This window comes from Pan paniscus, chromosome 1 (assembly GCF_029289425.2).
Source record: "Pan paniscus chromosome 1, NHGRI_mPanPan1-v2.0_pri, whole genome shotgun sequence".
In the NCBI taxonomy this organism is placed as follows: Eukaryota; Metazoa; Chordata; class Mammalia; order Primates; family Hominidae; genus Pan; species Pan paniscus.
The window spans coordinates 197,657,666-197,681,875 of record NC_073249.2 but is presented as its reverse complement, the minus strand read 5'-3'; the positions used below and the strand labels follow the sequence as shown (position 1 = coordinate 197,681,875).

The 24,210-nt window shown below is 42.9% G+C and overlaps 1 protein-coding gene across 2 annotated transcripts in view; it reads right to left on the bottom strand.

The window, feature by feature from the left end:
* SRSF4 (serine and arginine rich splicing factor 4) overlaps positions 1–20,573 on the bottom strand; it is a 34,190-nt gene extending 13,617 nt beyond the window's left edge. Inside the window, exon 1 of one of the 2 annotated variants that reach the window (XM_034959655.3) lies at positions 19,978–20,573. In XM_034959655.3, the coding sequence (XP_034815546.1) occupies positions 19,978–20,084 (107 nt within the window). In that variant the 5' untranslated portion in view covers positions 20,085–20,573. The remainder of the gene's footprint in view (positions 1–19,977) is intronic. The other variant, XM_003828106.5, reaches the window with a different exon arrangement.
* Positions 20,574–24,210: the final 3,637 nt, after the last annotated feature.

The following is a 24,210-nucleotide window of genomic DNA, read 5'->3' as shown; positions in this document are numbered from 1 at the left end:
AATGCCCTGTAAATTATGTTTTCAAGAAATATTTAGTTTGGTCTGACACAGCTGTGAAAAGTCCAGCTTTGTGACCATTGCCTATATTTAAAAACCAAAACCATCTTATTGATCATAACTAATCAGAAAGGAAAGTTACAAGCAATTTCTTTAAACTCTAGTAAGGCTGTGTGTACACGGGCACACACTGACTAGTGTTCCTCTGCATTTAAACACACTGACACTACGAACAAGTTACAAGACTTGTCAGAGGGTCACTCAGCCTGCTGACAAAAAATGATTCCAGTTTACTTATTTATTTATTTATTTTATTTTTTGAGACAGAGTCTCGCTGTCGCCCAGACTGGAGCGCAGTGGTGCGATCTCAGCTCACTGCAACCTCCACCTCCTGGGTTCAAGTGATTCTCCTGCCTCAGCCTCCCGAGTAGCTGGGATTACAGGTGCACGCCCCCATGCCTGGCTACTTTTTGTATTTTTAGTAGAGACAGGGTTTTGCCATGTTGGCCAAGCTGGTCTCAAAACCTCAGGTGATTCGCCCTCCTGGGCCTCCCAAAGTGCTAGGATGATAGGCGTGAGCCACTGCGCCCGGCCTCCAGTTTCTTTAGAATGTGATGCTATACTCAGTAACATGTTAAATAAGTGAGAACTCAGAATTGTGGAATTTTTCCTTTACTAAAGAGTTCCTTTCATACAACAGTCTCTCAAGGTGACAATGTGCTAGGTTACAATGTGTAGGTAACAACGTTGGAGGGTTTTTTATGTTGAAATGCCTGAGTGGCACTGAATGTCAACTCCATTAAAAAAAATTAACACAGACACACCAGGTTATTTAACAGGAAGTGCCTTGCAGTAACACAATTCAGAAGCCACCTGGCTCAATTTATGGGCTGTGAAGTCTTTAAAACATAGTTTCACGCTTCCATAGGCTAGAATTGCTGAGCAGCTTAATAAGAAGGATTTTGAACACGTTGTTATCTTAGACAAGGCAAGTAAAGCCTCTCGAAATCACTATGTTCAAAAGTGCTTTACAGTGACTAAAAATCTATAATAGATAATATAATGTAGCTGCTTTTTCCTTTCTTAGATAGAATGGGTCATTAGGAAAACTATACTATTATTTTCAGAGACAATTTTTCTTTTAAGGCAAATAAAAAACCAACTCAACTATTTTCTACTTTGGTTTATCTCTAGATGGATTCAAAACAATAACAACAACAAAAGTGCCCTCCTGAATTTAATTGTCAAGACCAGTCCCAAGTCTCCTCTGTCCACAGCATCACTGCTTTTGGCAGCATGTGAGAGCCTGACGCCATGCGGAGGGAGGAGGGACATTTGGCCTGGGTGTGATGGAATGGCCTCCACTCCCTTCGAGTCATACTCTGGCTCGGCACTGTTCAATGACCAAATGACCAGGACTGATCTAACGTGATCTTAGAAGGACATCACCGAATCCTGAGGATTAAACAAACCACAGGAAAATACCAACTGTTTTCCTCAAAATAGTGAAGGGTTACAACTACTGGGCAGAGGGGGTGGTCACAGAATGCAACATCCTAAGCTCTGCAGGTCAACTGAAATAGAAAGCCCAGTGGCCGCTGATGGCAAGTGATGCTTCTGTCAGACCTACATGGTAATACATTCTCCCAGACTCAAAGATCACCCTGTTCCAAGGCTCATATGCAGAACTTATCCTGACCTTTCAGAGAAAGCAGTGACAATCTGTTCAGTGGAGGCAGGTTAATTTAAAAATAAAAATTAATGTTACGACAGATGAATCTTTCTTTGCAAGCTGAGAATGAAGCAAGGCATATCTTGCCAATAAAACTTCCTTGAGTTACAGGGACAACTGGTAATGTTACAGAAAAATCCCTACAAACCTTCCCCGGTATTTACTTCTAAAAAGTTCCAACAAGTGGGTCACTTGGCAAGCCTGTTTTGGGGGTATCCAAAACATTTATTAAATTAGCTGACTTGAGATTAAATTTATTTTACAGAAAAATTTTGGCTACTATTCTGTGAAAAAATCTATTTGAAACATATCAAAGTTCAGTTCAAGGATCAAATCAGGCACCTGACTGTCACTTCTCTCTGCCACTGACATGCTGAGTGGGTTTGGAAGATTAAAACAAACATCTTCGCATACAACAAACCATATCTGATAGGGACTCTTGTTCTGAGAATAAAGCAAAGAGCAGATCAGTGTGGTTGTTTCTACCAAGTCTGCTTTACTTGAAGAATGACTTAATTTCATTCAATAAATAGTGAATAAGATAGAAATAAATTAAGACAGAAGACTAGATAATAAAAATAAAATGTTACCTCTGACTAAACAATCTATTAAGCAATGGTATCGTAGTTTATATTCATAGCACCCGTCAGCTAGGTACTATTATTTCTGTTTTACAAATGAAGAAATCAAGGCACAGAATATTAAATAACTTGCATAAAAAAACCCCGCCGAGCTGGCATTCAAACCTGTGGTTTGACACAGGGCTGAAACTCCCTAACTATTAAGACTGAAGCAGCAAGAACCGATCTGGGTTCTAGTCTTGGTTCTGCTACAAACTTTGAAGAGCAAATTTAAATCATTTTATTTCTCTGGGTCTTAGTTTATTCATGAAATGAGGGAGGTATACTGCATATCTCCAAGGCTTCGACTAACATCAAAAGCATGACAGGTTAAGTGTTAAAATTAGTGCTCCTTTGGTTTAACAATGGAGATGGGGTCTCAATATGTTATCCAGGCTGGACTTGAACTCCTGGGATCAAGGGATCCTGCGGCTTCAGCCTCCCAAGTAGCTGGGGTTACAGGCACACACCACTGTGCTGGGCTTCAAAAATGGAAAATTTAAACTATAAAATTTGACATGCCTGCACTAGGATGGTACCACCAGACACCAACAGATGAAAAGGGATACATTTTTATCATCTAAAATACCTTTTATGTATAGGTCCCAATTTTAGTTCATTTAAACACTTTTAACTGTTCCTGAATTAATTAGTGCCTTCAACAAAGTAAAGCTCTTCCTGGTAACTAACACTAGAGCCTTTTAAAGCCAAGCTTAACACTCCCTTTGTGCTTTGCAGCAAGTAACGTGAAACAAATCTCTTTTCTCAGAAAGCAATCTCCTTTTGAATCCTCTGTCAGAGTAAAAAGGAATATAAAATACACACATGCATGTATACATACTATTATATGTATGCACGTGTGTACATATATGTATATACATCTCTGGTGTGACTTGTGAATAAGCCTCACAAAACAACCCAAGAGATAAATTTCTCTAATTCTAACAGCAGAAATCCTTCCTCTTCTGCTCTATTAAAAACAAAGAACACCTTTCAATAATTCATAGGATGCAGGAATTCAGGAGAAAGAATCTAAGACAAATGTAAAAACCCCTCCACAGCAGGGATTGACAGAAACACAAAGAGCCCTGCGATACACTTTCAATCTTCCTCCCCTATGCACATGAAAGAATAAAAAGCATGACCTCACTATTCAATACACAACACCCTTCAAGTAAGAGAAGAAACTCCTTTCTTTAATGTTTCTCTGCAATAGGTTGAGTATTCTGAATCCGAAAATCCAAAATCTGAAATGCTCGAAAATCCGACACTTTCTGAGCAGCAACAAGATGCTCAAATTTGCTCATCAGAACATTTTGGATTTTCAGTTTAGGAATGCTCAACCATTAAGTACAATACAAACATTCCCAAATCCCCAAAAAACCCCTGAAATCCAAAATTCGTCTGATCCCAAGCACTGTGTTGTCTTTACCAAAACTATTTTCCTCTGGTCACATTCTATCCTCACAAACCTAGTCAAAAGAATGAGGGGAAGTTGCTGTCATTTTCCCTGTAAAAAAAGGCAGGCACCATGATTCTTACCAAGTATAGACAGGTATCTGGATACCACAAACAAAAGCCACACTGAATTACATGGGCTGCTCTAAACTTTAGTCCATTCTTATCCCATTGCCAATGCGCTCATCTTCGTCATTCAATAGCTGATGTACTGCTCAGGTTATCAGTCATAATTCTGAAAAGGTAGAACTGGAATGACGTATTTTTAAAACTAAGGTACTCTAAGACTTCAACTTTTGAAATGTTAACCACACTTCTTCAGGCAAGAATTATTATCTGAGTTTGTATCCTTGCTAAATATGCTTTCTCTGATCCTACTAGCCTATACCAATGGTCCCAAACACCAAGTCTGCCCTTTGCTCTGTTATGTTCTACTGAATAGGATTTACCTCAACCCTTTTCAGAACAGCTTAGGGTCACTTCTGTCTTCCAAACATCTTCACTGAACAGGGAGACTAAGTCCTGTCTGCAATCTAATGCCCATGGCTTGCTCTGGAAACAGGCTGATCAATGGCTAACTGGGCAAGGCACGACTAAGGGGGTGCTCAATACCAGAAACTGCTAGGGAGTGGGTATGAGGAGCAGGGGAAAGCAAGCCTCCATGCGTGTGACCGTGGTCACCCACCAACACTGCTTACCGAGGGGCATGCCTTGGATGGTCTCTCTATAAGAAAATATGCCCCTTTCCACGGTGGATCTCTGCTCACCTTTGTCCTAAAACTGTGCCACATGCTTTTCTTTGTATGTGGACATGACAGTCCTCAGCCAACCATCAGCAGGATGTGAGTTTTGTTTTCACAATGTGGTGAGCCATTCCCACATTCACTCATTTTCCTTGTAAGAACCGAACCTCTCCATGGCTGGTCAGGATTAGGGATGTTGCTGTAGCCAAGGAAAAATTTTCATCTGTTGAAGTTAACCCACGGGGTGGCTGGAACCCTCAATCTAGAGTCAGTAGCACTGTACTTTAAGGGGAAAGCCCTTCAATCTACCCTGAAAGAAATGGCATTCAGTGAACAGGAATCAAACAGCTTTGTTTCAAAGCACTCAGTGATGTCCTATGCTTCAGCCAACTTGGTCTTATGAGGTAAAAAGTCAGGACACACTGATAGGACAGTACTAAAAAAAAGGTAATTCTTGCTGTCTGCATAAAGTGCTTGGCAAACTGTAGAAAGACACTTCTGCAACCAACTCTAGTGCTCAGAAGAGGCCAACTCAGAGAAAAGCCTGTGAATGAGAACAGTGTAACTGCCCCGATTCCAAAGGTCTGCAACATTCCAGGGAACCAGCGTTCAGGCCCTCACAGAAGAATTAACCAATGTCACATTTACTGCTCAGGATCAGTGATTATGGTTGCAATTTGACTTTCCTGGCAACAGAGGGTTGTTTACAACCCACAATTAAAAGCTGCTACCACATGAAATGGGTTCCTGAGATCCTTTCCTTTCTTGAGACAGGAAGGAGGCTGCTCTGGGCATTGTGGCCTCTCTTTAGTCTCAGAGGAGGGAGGGCCATCAAGGCCACCTGGAGGAGGTGGATGACTTACCCGTGCTCACTGAGTGGCAGAGCTGGGGTGCGACTTCAGGGCTCACCATTACCCAGTCTGGGACTCTTTTCACGTCGGCAAACTGGCAGTTCCCGCACACCAAGGGCTCTCTGATTAGAGCTAGTGTGGATTCCTGGTCTGCAAACGTTGGCCACAGCTCAGTCTGCACTTGATCTTTCCCCACCTTCAAAGAAGAAAACCTACCTCATGATTTCTCTCTTCCGGATCCCTTGACCATCTAATTTGCTCCCAACACCTTTGTAATCACTTCTGACTATATCTTATTGGTTACCCACTGGGTCTACTGCCAAGTTCTGCAGTTTTCTCATCTGCTGGGCCTTCAGGGCTGCCTTTACCATTTGGATTAATTTATGTAATTCTAGGCTAGAGCTATTTTTACTTAGTCAACTTGTCTTTTGCATTGTGTCAGGAAAAGTCAGCTACTAAATCGTTTTTTTGTTTAGAAGTCTATAACGACTCCTAAGTATCTTTATGTCACTCTCTAAACCTGGAACACCTTGACTACACAAGTTGAATTATATCAATCTTCTTCCATATGCTTGAGAATTACCTCTTTCATGAAGCCTCAGAAACTTGCCTATTCCAATTATTTTAGGACTTTCTTTAGCTTTAGCACTTCTATTCAATTTTACGCTTTTTGTTTTTGTTTTTTTGAGATGGAGTCTCGCTCTGTTGCCCAGGCTGGAGTGCAAAGGCACAATCTTGGCTCACTGCAACCTCCACCTCCCAGGTTCAAGCAGTTCTCCTGCCTCAGCCTCTTGAATAGCTGGGATTACAGGCACACGCCACCACGCCCAGCTAATTTTTATATTTTTAGTGGAGACGGGGTTTCACCATATTGGTCAGGCTTGTCTCGAACTCCTGACCTTGTGATCCGGCTGCCTCAGCCTCTCAAAGTGCTGGGATTACAGGCGTGAGCCACTGTGCCCAGTCATGTTTCTGTAGCTTTTTAAGTCTTGTTTTTGTCTTTGTGCTTACCTTCTCTTTTGATTAGGAGCTCTTCACTAAGAAAAACGAAGGCTAATATCTGTTGGCTATTTAGCACAGTGCCTGGCACAGTAAATAATTTATCCATAATATTTCATTCATTCGTATATCAAATGTGAAGAATGTATTATTATTCTTCTCATTTTACAATGAGAAACTGAGGCTTGGAGAGGCTAAGCAACTAGCTCATTTTCAAGGAGCTCATGAGTGAAGAAGCTAGATTTGAACCCAGACCCATGACTCTAAAAACCCCAGCTCTAAACCACAAGGTTCTAATTCCTTTTTTTTTTTTAAAAAAAAAAAAAACATAGTCTCGCTCTGTCGCCCAGGCTGCAGGGCAGCGGCGCGATCTCCACTCACTGCAACCTCTGACCCTGGGCTCAAGCAATTCTTGTACCTCAGCCTTTAGAGTGGCTGGGACTACAGGTGTGCACCACCATGCCTGGCAAATTTTTTGTATTTTTTTTTTTTTTTTTAGGAGAGACAGGGTTTCACCATGTTGCCCAGGGTGGTCTCGAACTCCTGAGCTCAGGCAATCCACCTGCCTCGGCCTCCCAAAGTGCTAGAATTACAGGCATGAGCCACCATGCCCGGCCTTCTACTGTATTTTAAAGGCAGATGCTTCTCTTCCAGTCCTGTGTACAATCTTTTTTCATTCAATAAATGCTGCTGCTTGACTTAATGATACTCTAACATCAGATAAAGTCAGGCTGTAGTAAAGGTTTTTGATATAATGGGGTAAAGTCTCTAGAGAAAAAAGAAATTGACCTTGGGGCAGGGTGAAGCACCTCTAAGCTGGGGGTATGTGACAACCAGGTTACTTTCACTCGTCTTTTGGTTCCCATTAGCCAGTGTCAGCCATCTGGTCCTTCCGAAAACATGTGTGGGTTCAGAACATAACAGACTAGAAGAATAGAGGAAAAATAAGATTATTCTGTGCAATCCCCATTCTGGAGGTCCCATATCAACCCCCGGAGTCTGTCTTTGGTTCTAAGGCTCAGCAAAAATTAGACCAGCATAAAGAAGATGAAGACTTGGATCTAGACGTGGTGGATGTGAATGAATATTGGCAATATTATGTATTTAGGAATGTATTTAATTAGTTTTGCAAGGAATGGTGACTCGAACCAAAAAATATAAGCGTGAATGGTAGGAGGGAAATGGGCCAGAAATCAAAGAATACTAGAAAGTTTACAGACTTTCAACTATACAAAGGTTAAAGCAGCAACCAGAAAAGTACCATGCAGATGATAAACATCTAAGATGTGATTTAATTTTCATTAACTAAAAACTATTTTTAACATGCAGCCCACTAGGACTCTTCTTCACATTTCTTTGTAATAATAACTACTCCTATTTTTGAAAGTTTTACGATGTATAAAGCATTATGCTAAGTGCTTTACACACATTATATCCATTTAATTTTCACAACTCTGAGGTTTACTGCCATCTGACAGATCAAGAAACTAACTTAGAGGAGTTGAGTAACTTGCCAAGACTATCCCAAAGACCTGGGATTCTTCACACCCAGCTAACCTAAAACCTGCATTCTACCACCACGTTTTAACCGCCTCCTATATACCAATGAAAAGTGGTCCATAAAACCAGAGTTGGAGAAACACAAGCTCTTGCACAGAAAATCAGTTTCATCAAATTATGTGCTGTAGTGTGGAAGACAAATGCCCACAGGAATATAAGCATCTTATGAGAAAGAGTAAGTGGCAAGAAAACACCATTTCTGCATGTGATGTGTGCTAATACCAGTAAGTTGTGAACATTTATTCTCTACAAGTGGAACCAAACCCATATGCCATCAAAATTTTAATACTAGTCTAGGAAAATAGAAAAAGGTAACAAATCATTAAGAAACTTCTATCTCAGCAATGAGAACACAAATATATCAGTGGGAAAATTAAACTCATGATCCTTTCTCATAAAGTAAACCAACTGCTGAAAAAAAATCTCTAATGATGAACTAACCAAACTCAAGCCCATGGTATTGAGTCCACATTGCAGATAACAGCCCATCTCTAACAGAATATATATTCACATAGTAGGGTGAGAAAAATAGAACAATCATTATCCTAAACACCAAACAGTAAAACTAAATCCTCCCAGAATGGGAGGTAGAGAGGAATCTGCATCAAATATGAATTTAGTCTTACTCTGTAACTGCTCTATGAGCCTATTTGCCAACTTTGTTTTAGCTATTCAAAACTTTCAAAAATGAACTAAGTCAGCTAAGGTATTTAACTTTTACACTGCAAATAGTTTGTGGATCAAACTATCATTACCCCCTGCAATCATAACTGAACTTTCTTTTTTGATATTTTAAAGTCAACATGGCTTTCCTGAAAGGGAGGGCAGATACAATCATCTGTGTCCATTTCAATTTTCTGACACTTTTCAACACTAAGGATAAATGAAATTGAAAGCTTTCAAAAAGGGGGAATCAACTATTCCCTGATGACACACTAGAAGTTCATGAAGACTCAACCACAAATTAAAAACGATTTGAAAAAACTCGAGAGATGAAAGTCACATTACCAATTTAGAATAAAACTCCTGGGATTTAATATAGAATTACTTTATCTGTTATTCCTACTTAATGAAATAAAGGTTTACACTCTGCAGACAGCACTACCTGATTCCACACAAAAGCTACAAACAAAACCAGTTCATACTTACCTCTTAAACAACACAATGAGCAGGCTGCCAGGTGTTAAAGCTTCATAAAGATGATGCCTCTTGGATCATCTTGGCTGTATGAGGCACCATGTCCCTCATAATTGCCCCTGGTCCCTGGGCTGGAGTCTGTTTCTTCATTTTCATTTTTGGTTAAAGATGCCACTCCCTATGCTTTTATTAATTAGTGGATGCCACTAATTAAGTATTTTAATGAATTTTTCAAATTCTTTTAAAATGGATGAATCAATAGCTTCATTTCAATTACATGAAAACCTTTCCAAGTCCATGTTTCTGGTCTGTGGTTCCTGACTCCCTTGCCTGAGCCTCCTGCTCTGTCTGCCCTCTTCATTCCTGAAGGCTAAATTCAAACCTCCCTCTTTCAGACTTCCTCTTCTCTCTAGGTCTTGGGGGTCTTTGTTCATGAAGGTCCCCTTTCTGGCATAAAAACCTAAACCCATGGTTGGGGACCTGGGAGAAATAAAGTGCCTTTCAAGCGCTTCTTCAGGCATTGTGTGCAGTTCAGAAATCTTTAGCCTGGGAGACTTTCATCTCAACACACAGAGAAGTCAAGTAAAACATTTCCTCAAACTATGGGCATACAAATTCAGAGCATAATCTAATCCCTCACCTTCAGGGTACTACAAGACCAGACGGCCCTAGGAATGACAATACGGCAGAGAACATTTACTTGTACAAATCCTTCCTCAGCCAACCACGATAAAGCTGATACCACCTTACAGCTTTTCAAAGAGTAGCCTGAGGAGGAGAATCACTAGCAGTCTCCAACTAAGGACAACATCATAAAAAATACCATCTGTCTCACTTTTGGCAGTAACTTGTCAGCTAGCTGGAAGCCTCTACAGAGACTAAAGGCTGAACAAGCCCGGAAACCTGAACTACCCTCTCACCCTCAGAGGCAAGTCCCCAAAGCACAGGACTAAAGGAAATAGCATGAGGGAAGCTTTGAATGTCAATGCCCACATGTATCTAGTATGGGAATTTAAAAAATCTTCTATTTCCGGAGTTGTCAATAACTCATTTTGTAACCTTGGGCCAGTCACCTTATCACCCCATGCCTCAGTTTCCCCATCAGTACAAACTAGGGACAACACTTGTTCATAAAGTACTTTGACATACTCAGTTGAAAAATAAGTCATACAAATGCATTAATATTTTCGAAAGTTTTAAGATTTCAGTGTTAGCTTACAAATTTGTAAGTATCACCCCAACGGTATTCTCTCAGATGCCTGGAGCACCTTTCTTCTGAGGAGCTCAAAGTACAATTTGCGGTTCTGGGTACCTGGAAGCATAAAAAAATACTAGAAACCCAAACCACATTTTATTACCGAGTCTATATCCTGTGCCTATCTTTTAAGAAGGGACAAATACTTCGTATGGCCCTTAAATTCATACAATACCTCAATGAGAAAGGAGGAGCAAAACAGTATATTAAACTGAAGAACAGGGATTTTAAATGACTTAGTCAAATAATTACAAATGATGTTTATTCATACCACAAACTGAAGGGACCAAGAACCAAGGAGTGGAGGTCTTGAACCAGGGCAATTTACGCTGTTAACATTTGGTCAAAAATCTCAATATGCGGCATTGATTTTTCAAAATGACAGAAAAAAATTAAATTCCCATATATTGGCGGAAAAAATAATACACTTTTTTGGGGGGTAAGTTGACTTTAAAAAGTGACTTTTAATAAAAAAAGATTTGATCACATTTGTAATAGTTATATTACTAATAAAACAATGATAGAATGCTACTTAATTCATAGTCCTATCTCTATTATTCATTCAAGAAAAACTTGCTGATTATTTTTCACTTGGTAAATTAGCATCTTTTATTTTTATTTTTTATTTTTGAGACAGAGTCTCACTCTGTCACCCAAGCTGGAGTGGAATGGTGTGATCTCACACTGCAACTTCCGCCTCCCGGGTTCAAGCGGTTCTCCTGCCTCAGCCTCCCAAGTAGCTGGGATTGCAGGAGCCTACCACCATGCCCAGCTAATTTTTGTAATTTCAGTAGAGACAGGGTCTCATCATGTTGGTCAGGCTGGTCTCGAACTTCTGACCTCAGGTGATCCACCCGCCTTGGCCTCCTAAAGTGCTGGAATTACAGACGTGAGCCACCACGCCTGGCCAGCAAACACAACAGGGGTACTCCATGCTGTTGAAGTGCCCATCACACGGGCATGCTCATACACTGCGGGTGTTAAGTGTAACTGGTGTAGCTTTTCTGGAAAGTTATTTGGTTATATGCACTGAGATAATTGAATATGTTCACTCCTGCTGTGACACATGAATTTTATTTCATGGAATCCATATGTACTCAGGGATAATAAAAATGCAAACAAAGTTTTATGCACATAATACCCATCACAGGGTTACTTATAACAGCAAGAATTAGGAGACCAAAAAAAAGGTAGACAATATAAGAGGAATGGTTGGGTAAGTCATAATATGGCCATACAATGGATTTTATGAAGCCATTAATAAGGAAGATTTTAATGTAATAGAAAATACATGAGATAAATTAAGTAAAAAAAGCATGACACAAAATTGCACGTAAAACCTCACCCATCTGAAAAGGATGCTTAATGATACTTTTCACTTTATGCTTTCATAATATCTAAATGATCTACAATTAACCTACATTTATTCTCTAATGAGTCAAAAAGGCTTTTTTTTGAGACAGAGTCTTGCTCTGTCATCCAGGCTGGAGTGCAGTGGTGCGATCTCGGCTCACTGCAAGCTCAGCCTCCCAGGTTCACGCCATTCTCCTACTTCAACCTCCCAAGTAGCTGGGACTACAGGCGCCGGCCAACAGGCCCAGCTAATTTTTTTTGTATTTTTTTTTTTAGTAGAGATAGGGTTTCACCATGTTAGCCAGGATGGTCTCGATCTCCTGACCTCGTGATCCGCCCGCCTCGGCCTCCCAAAGTGCTGGGATTACAGGTGTGAGCCACCACGCCTGGCCCAAAAAGTTTTTTTTTTTTTTAGTTCTTTTTTTTTTTTTTTGAGATGGAGTCTCACTCTGTTACCCAGGCTGGAGTGCAATGGTGCAATCTCGGCTCCCGGGTTCTAGCGATTCTCCTGCCTCAGCCTCCTAAATAGCTGGGATTACAGCAAGTGCCACCACACCCAGCTAATTTTTGTCTTTTTAGTACAGACGGGGTTTCACCATGCTGGCCAGGCTGGTCTCAAACTCCTGACCTCAAGTGATCCGCCCACCTCAGCTTCCCAAAAGTGCTGGGATTACAAGTGTGAGCCACCGCACCTGGTCCAAAAAGTTCTTGAATTTGTTATGCTTGATAGGCTAAACAGACAAGCCTTAATGGCTGCCAAATGATTTCCTCATATATAATTCTAAACATTTTAATTAGAAAAAATTAGTTTAAAAAATTATAATAAAGGGCACTGTTCAGAAAAGTAGGAACTCTTGGCAGGTGTGGTGGCTCACGCCTGTAATCCCAGCACTTTGGGAGGATGAGGTGGGCGGATCACCTGAGGTCAGGAGTTTGAGACCATCCTGGCCAACAAGGTGAAACCGTGTCTCTACTAAAAATACAAAAATTAGCGGGGTGTGGTGGCAGGCGCCTGTAATCCCAGCTACTTGGGAGGCTGAGGCAGGAGAACTGCTTGAACCCGGGAGGCAGAGGTTGCAGTGAGCTGAGATCATGCCACTGCACTGCACTGCATCCTGGAAGACAGATCGAGACCCCATCCCCCCCCCCAAAAAAAAGAAAAAAAAATAGGAGCTCTTAAACACGGCAGGTGGAAACGTAAATATTAATTTACCGAGTGATGGAATAGCTAGCAAAAGCATTAAAACGTGTATATGCTTTGACTCCCAAAGTCTACTTGCAGGAATCTGCCCTAAGGCAAAAAGAAATGTATACAAAAATTCATATAAAGGATATTCAACAATATTATACATGCATAAAATAGTACAAAAATAAAGATAACCTAAATGCCTTGCAACATGGTTCTGATTATGTCCATTAAATAACATATGTATGTAGGAGTACTATGTAGCCATTAGAAACCAGGTTGTAGAATACTTAATGACAAAGGAAAAGGATCAGGCTGTTAGGGTGAAACAAGCAAATTATAAAATAACTTATAGTATGATTCCAAGTTTGGAAAAAAAAGGAGTCAGGAGAGGCATAAGAAAAGGGAGAGACTGTGCAGGAGATAGGTTTTTTTTTTTTTTTTTGATGGAGTCTTGCTCCATCACCAGGCTGGAGTGCAGTGGCCCGATCTAGGCTCATTGCAACCTCCACTTCCTGGGTTCAAGGAATTCTCCTGCCTCAGCCTCCTGAGTAGCTGGGACTACAGGCGTGCGCCACCATGCCCAGCTAATTTTTGTATTTTTAGTAGAGACAGGGTTTCACCATGTTGGCCAGGATGGTCTCGATCTCTTGACCTTGTGATCTGCCAGCCTTGGCCTCCCAAAGTGTTGGGATTATAGGCGTGAGCCACCACAACTGGCCGGTGGGTTTTTTAATTAAAAAAAAAAAAAAAAAAAAAGAAAAGAAGAGAGACAGAGTGCGTGCGTGCACATGCCCATACCTGTATGTGAAAAAAAGCAAAACTAAAAAACCCAAAATGCAAAGAGTTACATCTTTGGATTATTTTGGTCCTTCTCCATATAAAAAAATTATAATAGGCCAGGTGTGGTGGCTCACGCCTGTAATCCCAGCACTTTGTGAGGTAGATCACTTGAGGTCAGGAGTTCAAAACCAGGCTGGCCAACATGGTGAAACCCCGTTTCTACGAAAAATACAAAAATTAGCTGGGGGTGGTGGTGCACACCTGTAATCCCAGCTACTTGGGAGGCTGAGGCAGCAGAATCGCTTGTACCTGGGAGGTGAGCCACGATCGTGCCACTGCATTCCAGCCTGGGCAACAGACAGAGACTCCATCTCAAAAAAAATTTCCAATCATAAATATGTGCTACTTTGAAAATTAAGAGTGGGTCTTTAATTTTAACTATACATAGAGTTGTTCAAACACGCTTTTAAACAAAACTTGTTTTAACCTCTTCTTAGATAATCCTAAAATTAATCCAGAACCAAATGTCTTCCTTTTCTTAACATAGACTCTAATGCTTTGTACATGCCAGTGCAAATGGGATGCTATTTCTGAGGCTGGCAGAAGGGCTTAAAAACAAAAAGGTGGCTGGGCATGGTGGCTCACACCTGTAATCCCAGCACTTTGGGAGGCCGAGGCAGGCGGATCATGAGGTCAGGAGATCGAGACCATCCTGCCTAACACGGTGAAACCCTGTCTCTACTAAAAATACAAAAAATTAGCCGGGCGTGGTGGCACGCGCCTGTAGTCCCAGCTACTTGGGAGGCTGAGGCAGGAGAATTGCTTGAACCCAAAAGGCGGAAGTTGCAGTGAGCTGAGATTGTACCACTGCACTCCAGCCTGGGCGACAGAGCAAGACTCCATCTCAAAAAACAACAACAACAACAACAAAAAAACAAAAAAACAACAAATAAGTGGTAGGGTTCCTAAAGGCAAAGTGTTTGCTTTTTCTTTTGTCACTCATTAGTTACAGCATTATCATAAAAATGATAAAGCACTTCTCTGCCACTTGGTGGTGGGTGAAGATAATCCCTCTCATGATTAAGAATACGGTAACGATGAATGACAGAGCCTTGGGAGGAGCCTTGGGAGAAGCCTTGGGAGAATTAAAAACTAAAAACTTAAAAAAAAAAAAAGAAAAAAATACTGTAACAGCTCATCTAACCAGAAACCAGCAACCTGGAACATTAAACTAACTATATACTTCCTAATCTGTCAAGAATTCAGGAGTCAAAAGAGAAAAATCCCTGTGTAGGTGCTGGGGTTGGCAGTAATTCTTCTCAGTATCTAAGGCTTAATAATGCCCTCCAGTGAGCAGTGACACACACAACGACCTGCCTCACTCGAAGAGTCTTGAACTCCACATTAAAAAAATTATGGTGCATTAAACAAGGGCGAAAACAAAAATTTTCTGGTAATAATTAGATAGCATGACTAAACAGACCACAACATCCCCTGAAAATTCAGGCTATTCATGATTTCACTGTTCCATGAAACACAGGTTCTGAAGTTTAAATCCAAGTTTCCCTTGAGAGTTTTAATTCATGACTTGAACTAAAAAATAAAACTATAAATTTCAATGATCTGGGGGTTTATCCTTCTAGCTACTAGACAGGCAAAATCATCTTAATATGTGGTAAGTTTTACTCATTAACTAAAATATGGAAAAGCTAAGATATAAAGATCTGACTAAAACCACAAGATTTTGTGACAAAAGGGCAACTACTGTACTCAAAATTCTTTCACACTTTACATGAAATGGCTTATTATAAAAAATAAAATCTATATACAATCAAAGCCAGCAAAAGTTACCACAGAGCTGAAAGGGTATAAACAAGTGCTGCTAATATTGTTGCTTCCTTGACGTGTATCTAGGATTCCTGCCCCTCCCTTCCCTACAGTAACTCTTTTTGTTTTTTGTTTTTTTTGAGACGAAGTTTTGCTCTTGTTGCCCAGGCTGGAGTGCAATGGCACGATCTCGGCTCACCGCAACCTATGCCTCTGAGGTTCAAGTGATTCTCTTGCCTCAGCCTCCCGAGTAGCCAGGATTACAGGCATGTGCCACGACGCCCGGCTAACTTTGTATTTTTAGTAGAGACGGGGTTTCTCCATGTTGGTCAGGCTGGTCTTGAACTTCTGACCTTGGGTGATCTGCCTGCCTTGGCCTCTCAAAGTGCTGGGATTACAGGCGTGAGCCACCGTGCCAGGCCCTTGCAGTGACTCTTGAAGTTTATGGGGCGGGTTAGAAAAGTAGGAGACCTTAATGGGAACTGCAATGGTCTATATGATCCTGGGAGATCTTCATTGTATCTGTGGTCCCAAACCATCTTTCAAAAAGTTCTCTAAAACAGTGGCAATCTACATTAGCGTTGGCTGGTGTAATAAAATGGCAGGCAATGAACTCTTGCTTACATATCTCTTCTCCAAATCCTCTCAGGGTCCATAGAATGCTTTCCTGAACACTAAATCTCCTTTGAAGAACTCATTTGTTTCCTTATTTGGTCATCTTCCTATTACACAAGTTTTTTTTTTTTTGTTTGAGACAGAGTCTTGCTCTGTTGCCTAGGTTGGAGTGCAGTGATGCAATCTCCGCTCACTGCAACCTCCACCTCCCAGGTTCAAGCAATTCTCCTGCCTTAGCCTCTAGAGGAGCTGGGATTACAGGTGCCCACCACCACACCCAGCTAATCTTTGTATTTTTAGTAGAGATGGGGTTTCACCATGTTGGCCAGGCTGGTCTCAAACCCCTGACTTCAAGTGATCCACCTACCTCGGCCTCCCAAGGTGATGGGATTACAGGTGTGAGCCACCGTGACTGGTCTAGACAAGCATTTTATGCCTTAATTCTAAACTTAACTTACAACCCTTCAGCCTAACATATCTACTGATACATCTCACTTCTACAAATCTGAACTCCAGCAATTCTTCAAAGACCTATCTAAAGCATCCAAAATCTGTTTCTCAGTTTCAATTACTTTTTTTTTTTTGAGACAGAGTCTCGCTGTCGCCCAGGCTGGAGTGCAGTGGCACGATCTCGGCTCACTGCAAGCTCCACCTCCCAGGTTCACGCCATTCTCCTGCCTCAGCCTCTAGAGTAGCTGGGACTACAGGTGCCTGCCACCATGCCCGGCTACTTTTTTTTAATTTTTATTTTCATTTTTAGTAGAGATGGGGTTTCACCGTGTTAACCAGGATGGTCTCGATCTCCTGACCTCGTCATCTGCCCGCCTCGGCCTCCCAAAGTGCTGGGATTACAGGCCACCGCGCCCGGCCTCTGAGTTTCAATTACTAATCACAATCTAGATATGTTCAAACATGCTTCTCAGTAGGGAGATCCACTGCCCTTCTGCTAGGGGACTATAAGCTTACATACGTAGCTAAGTTATGCTTTTTCTTTTGTACTCACTCCTTCCTTTCAGACTCTCCAGCGTTTTTGCCATACAGGCAATTTTTGCTTGAAATACATCTTTACCATTGGTCTTCTTCCCAGAAGTCGTTTTCCTCTGTAATGATTCTTCAATGATGCCAGGAGGTCATATTGTGTGCTGTTTGGTGACTGTCATACCTGTCTTTGAAACTCTAAAATGACTTCATTTCAACCTTGACTTTCAATGACATTTCATGCATATCATGGTTTGGCAGCATAACTGTAAGAATGAACAGTTCCTTAAAAAAACCACCCAGGTATTTAGGGTCCTGAAAGGCTCTTTCCTCTTATCGCTCCATCTTCCTTTTGGGTTGCTCACTTCTTCCTTCCAGAGCCTTTGAATTCCTACTCATTGATTTTGAATTTTTAGTGTAAAATCTTAATAGTCGTTGTTTCTGGTTTATGTTGTTAAATTTCTAGATTCTTCATAAGGCTTGATCCATGCTAGATTATTATTTTTCATAATTGCTTCTTACTGGACCATGTCTTCAACACCAATTATGACATTAAAAAAATATTTTTTCCCTATTCATCAAAAAGCAAAAAAAAGTCATCATTGTACTTATTTTATTAGAGATGGGGGTCTTGCTGTTACCCAGACTGGAGTGCAGTGTCACAATCATAGCTCACTGTAGCCTTGAAATCCTAGGCTGAAGTGATCCTCCTGCCTCATCCTCTGAAGTAGCTAGGACTATAGGCGAGTGCCACCACGCGTGGCTAATTAAAAAAATTTTTTTCGTAGAGATGGGGTCAGGCTGGTCTCAAACTCCTGGCCTGAAGTAATCTTCACACTTCAGCTGGGATTGCAGGCACAAGTCACCATGCCTGAGCCCCAACTACGACATATACTATTCCCAGAAACCTAAATTTCTTCACTTCAAGCTCTAATCTATTCTTCAAAGCCATTTCAACACATCTTTTCAAGCAAATCATTCCAAGTTTTACTAGTTAGAGTTTAAAGCGAAAGCAAACATTTCTTAATTCAAAGTGCACATGTCATAATGCTTAATTTATTCAAGAGCAGAACTGTTTTCTGCCTCCTCCCCCAATTCATTTAGCACAGTGGTGGACATTTTGTTGATGGGTTATCAATACATTTGGTTGATGAATCAGTTTCCCATTAACAGTCCTGTCATTTCCTGCACACTATCACCTGAGTAACATTAGAAAATAGACCTCACCAAACACGCTTTATGTTATCAAACACCAACAAGCAAAGATGTTTCCTCATCCCTCTGATTATAGCTGCCACTTACTGCCTAAGCCAAATGCTTTACATTTATTATCTCTAATCTTCCTTTTCCACATGAATGAGCAACCAGGTTCAGAGAAGTAACTTGCCCATACGTAGTAAGTGGTGGAACCAGGATTTGACTTAGGCCTGGCTGGCTTCAAAATCCACACTTTGTCCACAAAAGTTAGTTACGCTGTCAATTTAGCTGGGCTCTGAAAAAAACTGGAGTTTCAACTTTCACATATATGATATGTATACAATAACGTCTACCCGCCACTTCAATATATCCTTAAGAACTGAACGTTTTACTGTAGAAAAGTAGTTTTTTAAGCCTTTTACTGTAAAAGAAATCAGTACTTTACTAAAGACGTCCTCAGAAAGAAAACTATTCTAACAATTAATTTGAAATGGCTTTTTAAACCCAGATAATCATTTGAGAATACGGTAGCTACCAGTTTTCTCATACGTGAAACATACTTAGGTAACTTTCAAAATGTTTCAGGTGTCAGTTACTAGCATAACCCTGGGGAGTAAACGGTAGCTATATTACACCTGTTGCAAAGTAGTTTCTTTTTTAAGCCAAGAGTTCTCTAACACCCAAGGTTTAGTGTCCTAAAATGTCACCCCAGTCCTTTTAATTTTATATCCATGCCTTCCAAGCCCTACCTAACATCTCCTGGTTCCCAGTTTTCCCCGTTGAGCATTTTCTCCAGGCCTGATTCCTCAACAGTTTTCCCTAAAACCTGTAGCTCATGCTGGCACTATTTTTGCCGAAGTAGATTAAGAATACAAGTAATAGATCATACTCTGGGGGAGGCAGTAAGTTAACAATTTCGTCTCCGTCTGTGTTAACCAGACGCAGATACTAGCCAGAGTGGCCACTATTCTCCTAACAAATTCTACAACGGGAAAGCAATTTTTCGGTAAGTTGGAAAACGGAAACCACAGCGTGGAAACTCTGCACGGAGTCTTAAGGAGTTAAGACTTTAATTTACTCTTGCAGAGGGAACGGTGAAGGCTTTCAGCACGGCAAGACGATACTTTCGAAACTGTCACTAGACTACTCAAACTGGAGTCTCCCGCCCAAAAAAGCGTGGCACACGGCTATAAAGGGCCTCCCTCCAAGGCTCCAGTCCTCGGGGAAGACGCGCTGTGACCGTCTGATCCATGAGACCGGGCAAGAGGTGAAAGGGAGCAGGAAATCCTGTTTATTTCCAGTAGTCCTCAGGGCGGGAAAGGTTGGTGTCTACCCAGAAACGAATAGGGCCCCAGTTCCGGGCCTAGGAAGGGAAAACCCAGGTCTCCCGGGCGCCCTGGAGCTGTGCCCCCCTGCCCGGAGCACCAGCCCCACTCGGGCTTTCCTTCTCCCCGTCCCACTCAGGGCCTCAGCACAGCTCCCATTATGCCTCCACCACCCCCACCCGCGCAGGCGCAGTGGGAACCGGGGCCTACCCGCGCCCCCGAGGCGCCGCCACTATGGCGGAGCCTGGCTAGGCCGGTAGCCGCTCCGCGCGGACCAGGCGTCCCTCTCCCGTCCCCGCGGCCTCCCCACCACCTATGGGGTCTGTCCCCGCCCGGCCGGACCCTCTTTCGCCCTCCTCACCCGTTCTTCAGATCCACCTCCAGGATCTTCCCGTAGCCCTTAAAGAAGCGCTCCACATCGCGCTCCCGGGCCTGGTAGCTCAGGCGGCCGATGTACACCCGCGGCATCCCGGCAACGGCAGTGATGGCTGGCCCCGGCCCCAGCCCCCCTCAGGCGGCGGCGGGCAAAGCGAGAGCACGGCGGCAGCGGCGGCGGCGGCAACGGGCGGGCGGCGGGACGGACGCAGCCGAACCCCGGCGACGTACGCGAGCACGCAGCTCGCGAGCGCGCGCTTCCACTTCCCCCGCCCTTCCCCGAGGCGGAAGGTAACCGGAGAGAGCGCGCGTTCGCTTCCCGCTCGGCCAGGACTGGGGGAGGAGCTTGCCCGGGGGCGCGCCGACGTGGGGCGGGGCAAGGTGATCGACAGGCGGCGCTGCGGCACGTCCTCGCGCGAGCTCGCCAAAGGGGTTCCTGCACCGCCTTCAGCAGCCAGCTGGCTTCGCCCCTCCCCGGAAGTGTCCGCACCTCCTAGAGCCCAGCGAGCGAGCGTTCCTGCTTTTGTCCTTTGAACCGGGTGTGGTTTGGATTTTGGAGCTGGAGCTTTGGAACCAAACCTAGCTTCCAAATGATTGTGTACCCGTGACCTTGGGCTTGTTACGCGCGATGTCTCGGACCCTCCTTTATCTTTTCTGTAAAAGGGGGAGAGTAGTTCCTACCTTCCAGAGTTGTCTTGAGAATTATATGAGAATACGTACATAAAGCACTTAGTAGTTTTGTCATATCAAGTGCCCAATAAATGAGACCAGTATTATTTTTAAGAGGACACTGCTTAAATAGAAGCAGTGTGAGAAGCGGAGAAGGCTGGAGCTTTGGAGCTAGACTAGGCATGACGCCGAGTAAATTACTTGACCACAATCCAACCTATTTCTTTTTTTTTTTTTTTTGAGACGAGTTTCGCTCTGTCGCCCAGGCTGGAGTGCAGTGGCGCGACCTCAGCTCACTGCAACCTCCGCCTCCCGGGTTCAAGCGATTCTCCTGCCTCAGCCTCCAGAGTAGCTGGGACTACAGGCGCCCGCCCCCACGCCCGGCTAATTTTTGTATTTTTAGTAGAGAGGAGGTTTCACCATATTGGCCAGGCAGGTCTCCAACTCCTGACCTCAGGTGATCCGCCCGCCTTGGCCTCCCAAAGTGCTGGGATTACAGGCGTGAGCCACTGCGCCTGGCCTATCCAATCTATTTTCTAACCTGTAAAATTAGAATAATGTATACCCATCTCAAGGATTACACAGGTCACTAAATGGGGTAGTGTATGTGAAAGTACTTGGAACAGTGTCTGAAACATGGTAAGAGCTCAATAAATATTGGTTCCCTTCTCACTAACTCCATGTACCTAGAACCACAAAGGGTTTTGTTTCTTTGCTTGTTTTTGTTTTTTGAATATTTTGAAAGGATAACTCAAGGTTCAAATGATATACAGTGAAAAGTCTTCGCTGTCCACCAGCCACTTAGTTTCTCTTCCCAGAGGCAGTTTCTGAAATGTCCTTTAGGAGGTTAATTTACCCTTATAAAACAAATAGTAGGATACTATACATATGGTTCTACACAAAATATATTTTGAAAATCATTCCCTAAGAGTATAAAAGGACTAGTTTTATGGTTCATACCATTTTATACACAGTAATTTATTTAGCCAGTGCCCTAGTGAAGGACATTGAAATAAGTTCCAACCTTTTGTTATTACACTGCTGCAGTAACTTTGCATTTCTCTCTCTCTCTTTCTCTCTCTCTCTCTCTCTATATATCATCTATTCCTAGAAATAGGATATTTGGGTCAGTGTTTTGATAAGTTATTGCTCAATTCCCCTTAAGTGGCTGTTTCCTCATATCCTCATCAACACCGTGTTATCAAACTTTTTGATCTTTGCCAATCTGAGAGGTGAAAAATGTTATCTCCAAGTGGTTTAATTTGCAAATACCATATTTTGCAGAGGTATGAGTCTCTCTTCATATGTTTGAGATATATTTTCCTATTTCTGTCTGTGTATATCCTTTACCCATTTTTCTTATTCATAGGTGCTCACTATATATTAGGAAAATCAGCTCTTTGTCAAATGAGTTGCAAATATTTTTTCCATTTGTTGACTTTTGACTTTGCCAAGAGTGTTTTTTAGCCATGCAAAAACATTAGATATTTATGGGATCAATTTATCCATCCTTTATTTTTCTTTGATTCTGGATTTTATTTTTAAATTTTTATTTATTCTACTTTTTTTTTTTTTTTTTGAGACTGAGTCTCGCACTGTCGCCCAGGCTGCAGTGCAGCGGTGCAATCTCAGCTCACTGCAACCTACGCCTTCTGGGTTCAAGCGTTCTCCTTCCTCAGCCTCTAGAGTAGCTGGGATTACAGGCACCTGCCACCACGCCAGGCTAATTTTTTTGTATTTTAGTAGAGAAGGGGTTTCACTATGTTGGCCAGGCTGGTCTTGATCTCCTGACCTCGTGATCTGCCTGCCTTGGCCTCCCAGAGTGCTGGGACTATAGGCGTGAGCCACTGTACCCGGCTTTTTTTTTTTTTGAGATGGAGTCTTGGTCTGTTGCCCAGGATGGAGTGTAGTGGCACTATCTTGGCTCACTGCAGTCTCTGCCTCCAGGTTCAAGCAATTCTCCTGCCTCAGCCTCCCAAGTAGCTGGGATTACAGGCATGTGCCACCACGCCTGGCTAATTTTTTTGTATCTTTAGTAGAGACTAGGTTTCACCATGTTGGTCAGGCTGGTCTCAAACTCCTGACCTCAGGTGAGGTGGCGTGAGCCACCGTGCCCAGCAAGAAATCTATTTTGAAAGTAATAATTAGTGGCTGGGTGCGGTGGCTCACGCCTGTAATCCCAGCGCTTTGGCAGGTTGAGGCAGGAGGATCATCTGAGGTTAGGAGTTCAAGACCAGCCTGGTCAACATGGGGAAACCCCACCTCTACTAAAAATACAAAAAATTAGCCAGGTGTGATTGTGTGGGCCTGTAGTTCAGCTATTCAAAAGGCTGAGGCAGGAGAATTGCTTGAACCCAGGTGGCAGAGGTTGCAGTGAGCCAAGATCGTGCCATCACACTCCAGCCTGGGTGACAAGAGCAAAACTCCATCTCAAAAACAGGCCACAGCGCCCGGCCTATTCTACTTTTTTTAGAGATGGAGTCTCGTTGTTTTCCTGCCTGGTCTTAAACTACTGGGCTCAGGCCAGGCACAGTGGCTCACACCTGTAATCCCAGCACTTTGGGAGGCCGAGGTGGGTGGATCACCTGAGGCCAGGAGTTCGAGACCAGTCTGGCCAACATAGTGAAACCCTGTCTCTATTAAAAATACAAAAAATTAGCCAGACATGGTGGCAGGCGCCTATAATCCCAGCTACTCGGGAGGCTGAGGCAGGAGAATAGCTTGAACCCAGGAGGCGGAGGCTGCAGTGAGCCAAGATCGTGCCATTGCACTCCAGCCTGGGCAACAAGAGCGAAACTTTGTCTCAAAAAAGAAACAAACAACTGGGCTCAAGCAACCCTCCCTTCTGGACCTCCCAGTGTTGAGATTACAGGCATGAGCCACTGCACCCGACCTCCTATTTATTATTTTATTTTTTAAATTTAATTCAATTTTATTTTTTGAGACAGAGTTTTGCTCTGTCACCCAGGCTGGAATGCAGTGGCATGATCTTGGCTCACTGCAACCTGTGCCTCCTGGGTTCACACAGTTCTCCTGCCTCAGCCTCCTGAGTAGCTGGGACTACAGGCCCGTGCCACCATGCCAAGCTAATTTATGTATATATATTTTAGAGACGGAGTTTAACTCTTGTTGCCCAGGCTGGAGTGCAATGGCACGATCCCCGCTCACTGCAACCTCCGCCTCCCGGTTTCAAGTGATTCTCCTGCCTCAGCCTCCTGAGTAGCTGGGATTACAGGCATGTGCCACCACGCCCAGCTAATTTTGTATTTTTAGTAGAGACGGGGTTTCTCCACGTTGGTCAGGCTGGTCTTGAACTTCCAACTCCAGGTGATTCACCCGCCTGGGCCTCCCAAAGGGCTGGGATTACAGGTGTGAGCCACCTTGCCCAGCCATAATCTTTAATTCATTTGGAATTCAGTAAGTGTGAGGAACATAACATTCTTAAGAACTAGCAATCTGGCCTGGGCAACATGGCAAAAACCTGTCTCTGCAGAAAAAACAACAAAAAAAATTAGCCAGGCATGGCGGTGCATGCCTGTAGTCCCAGCTA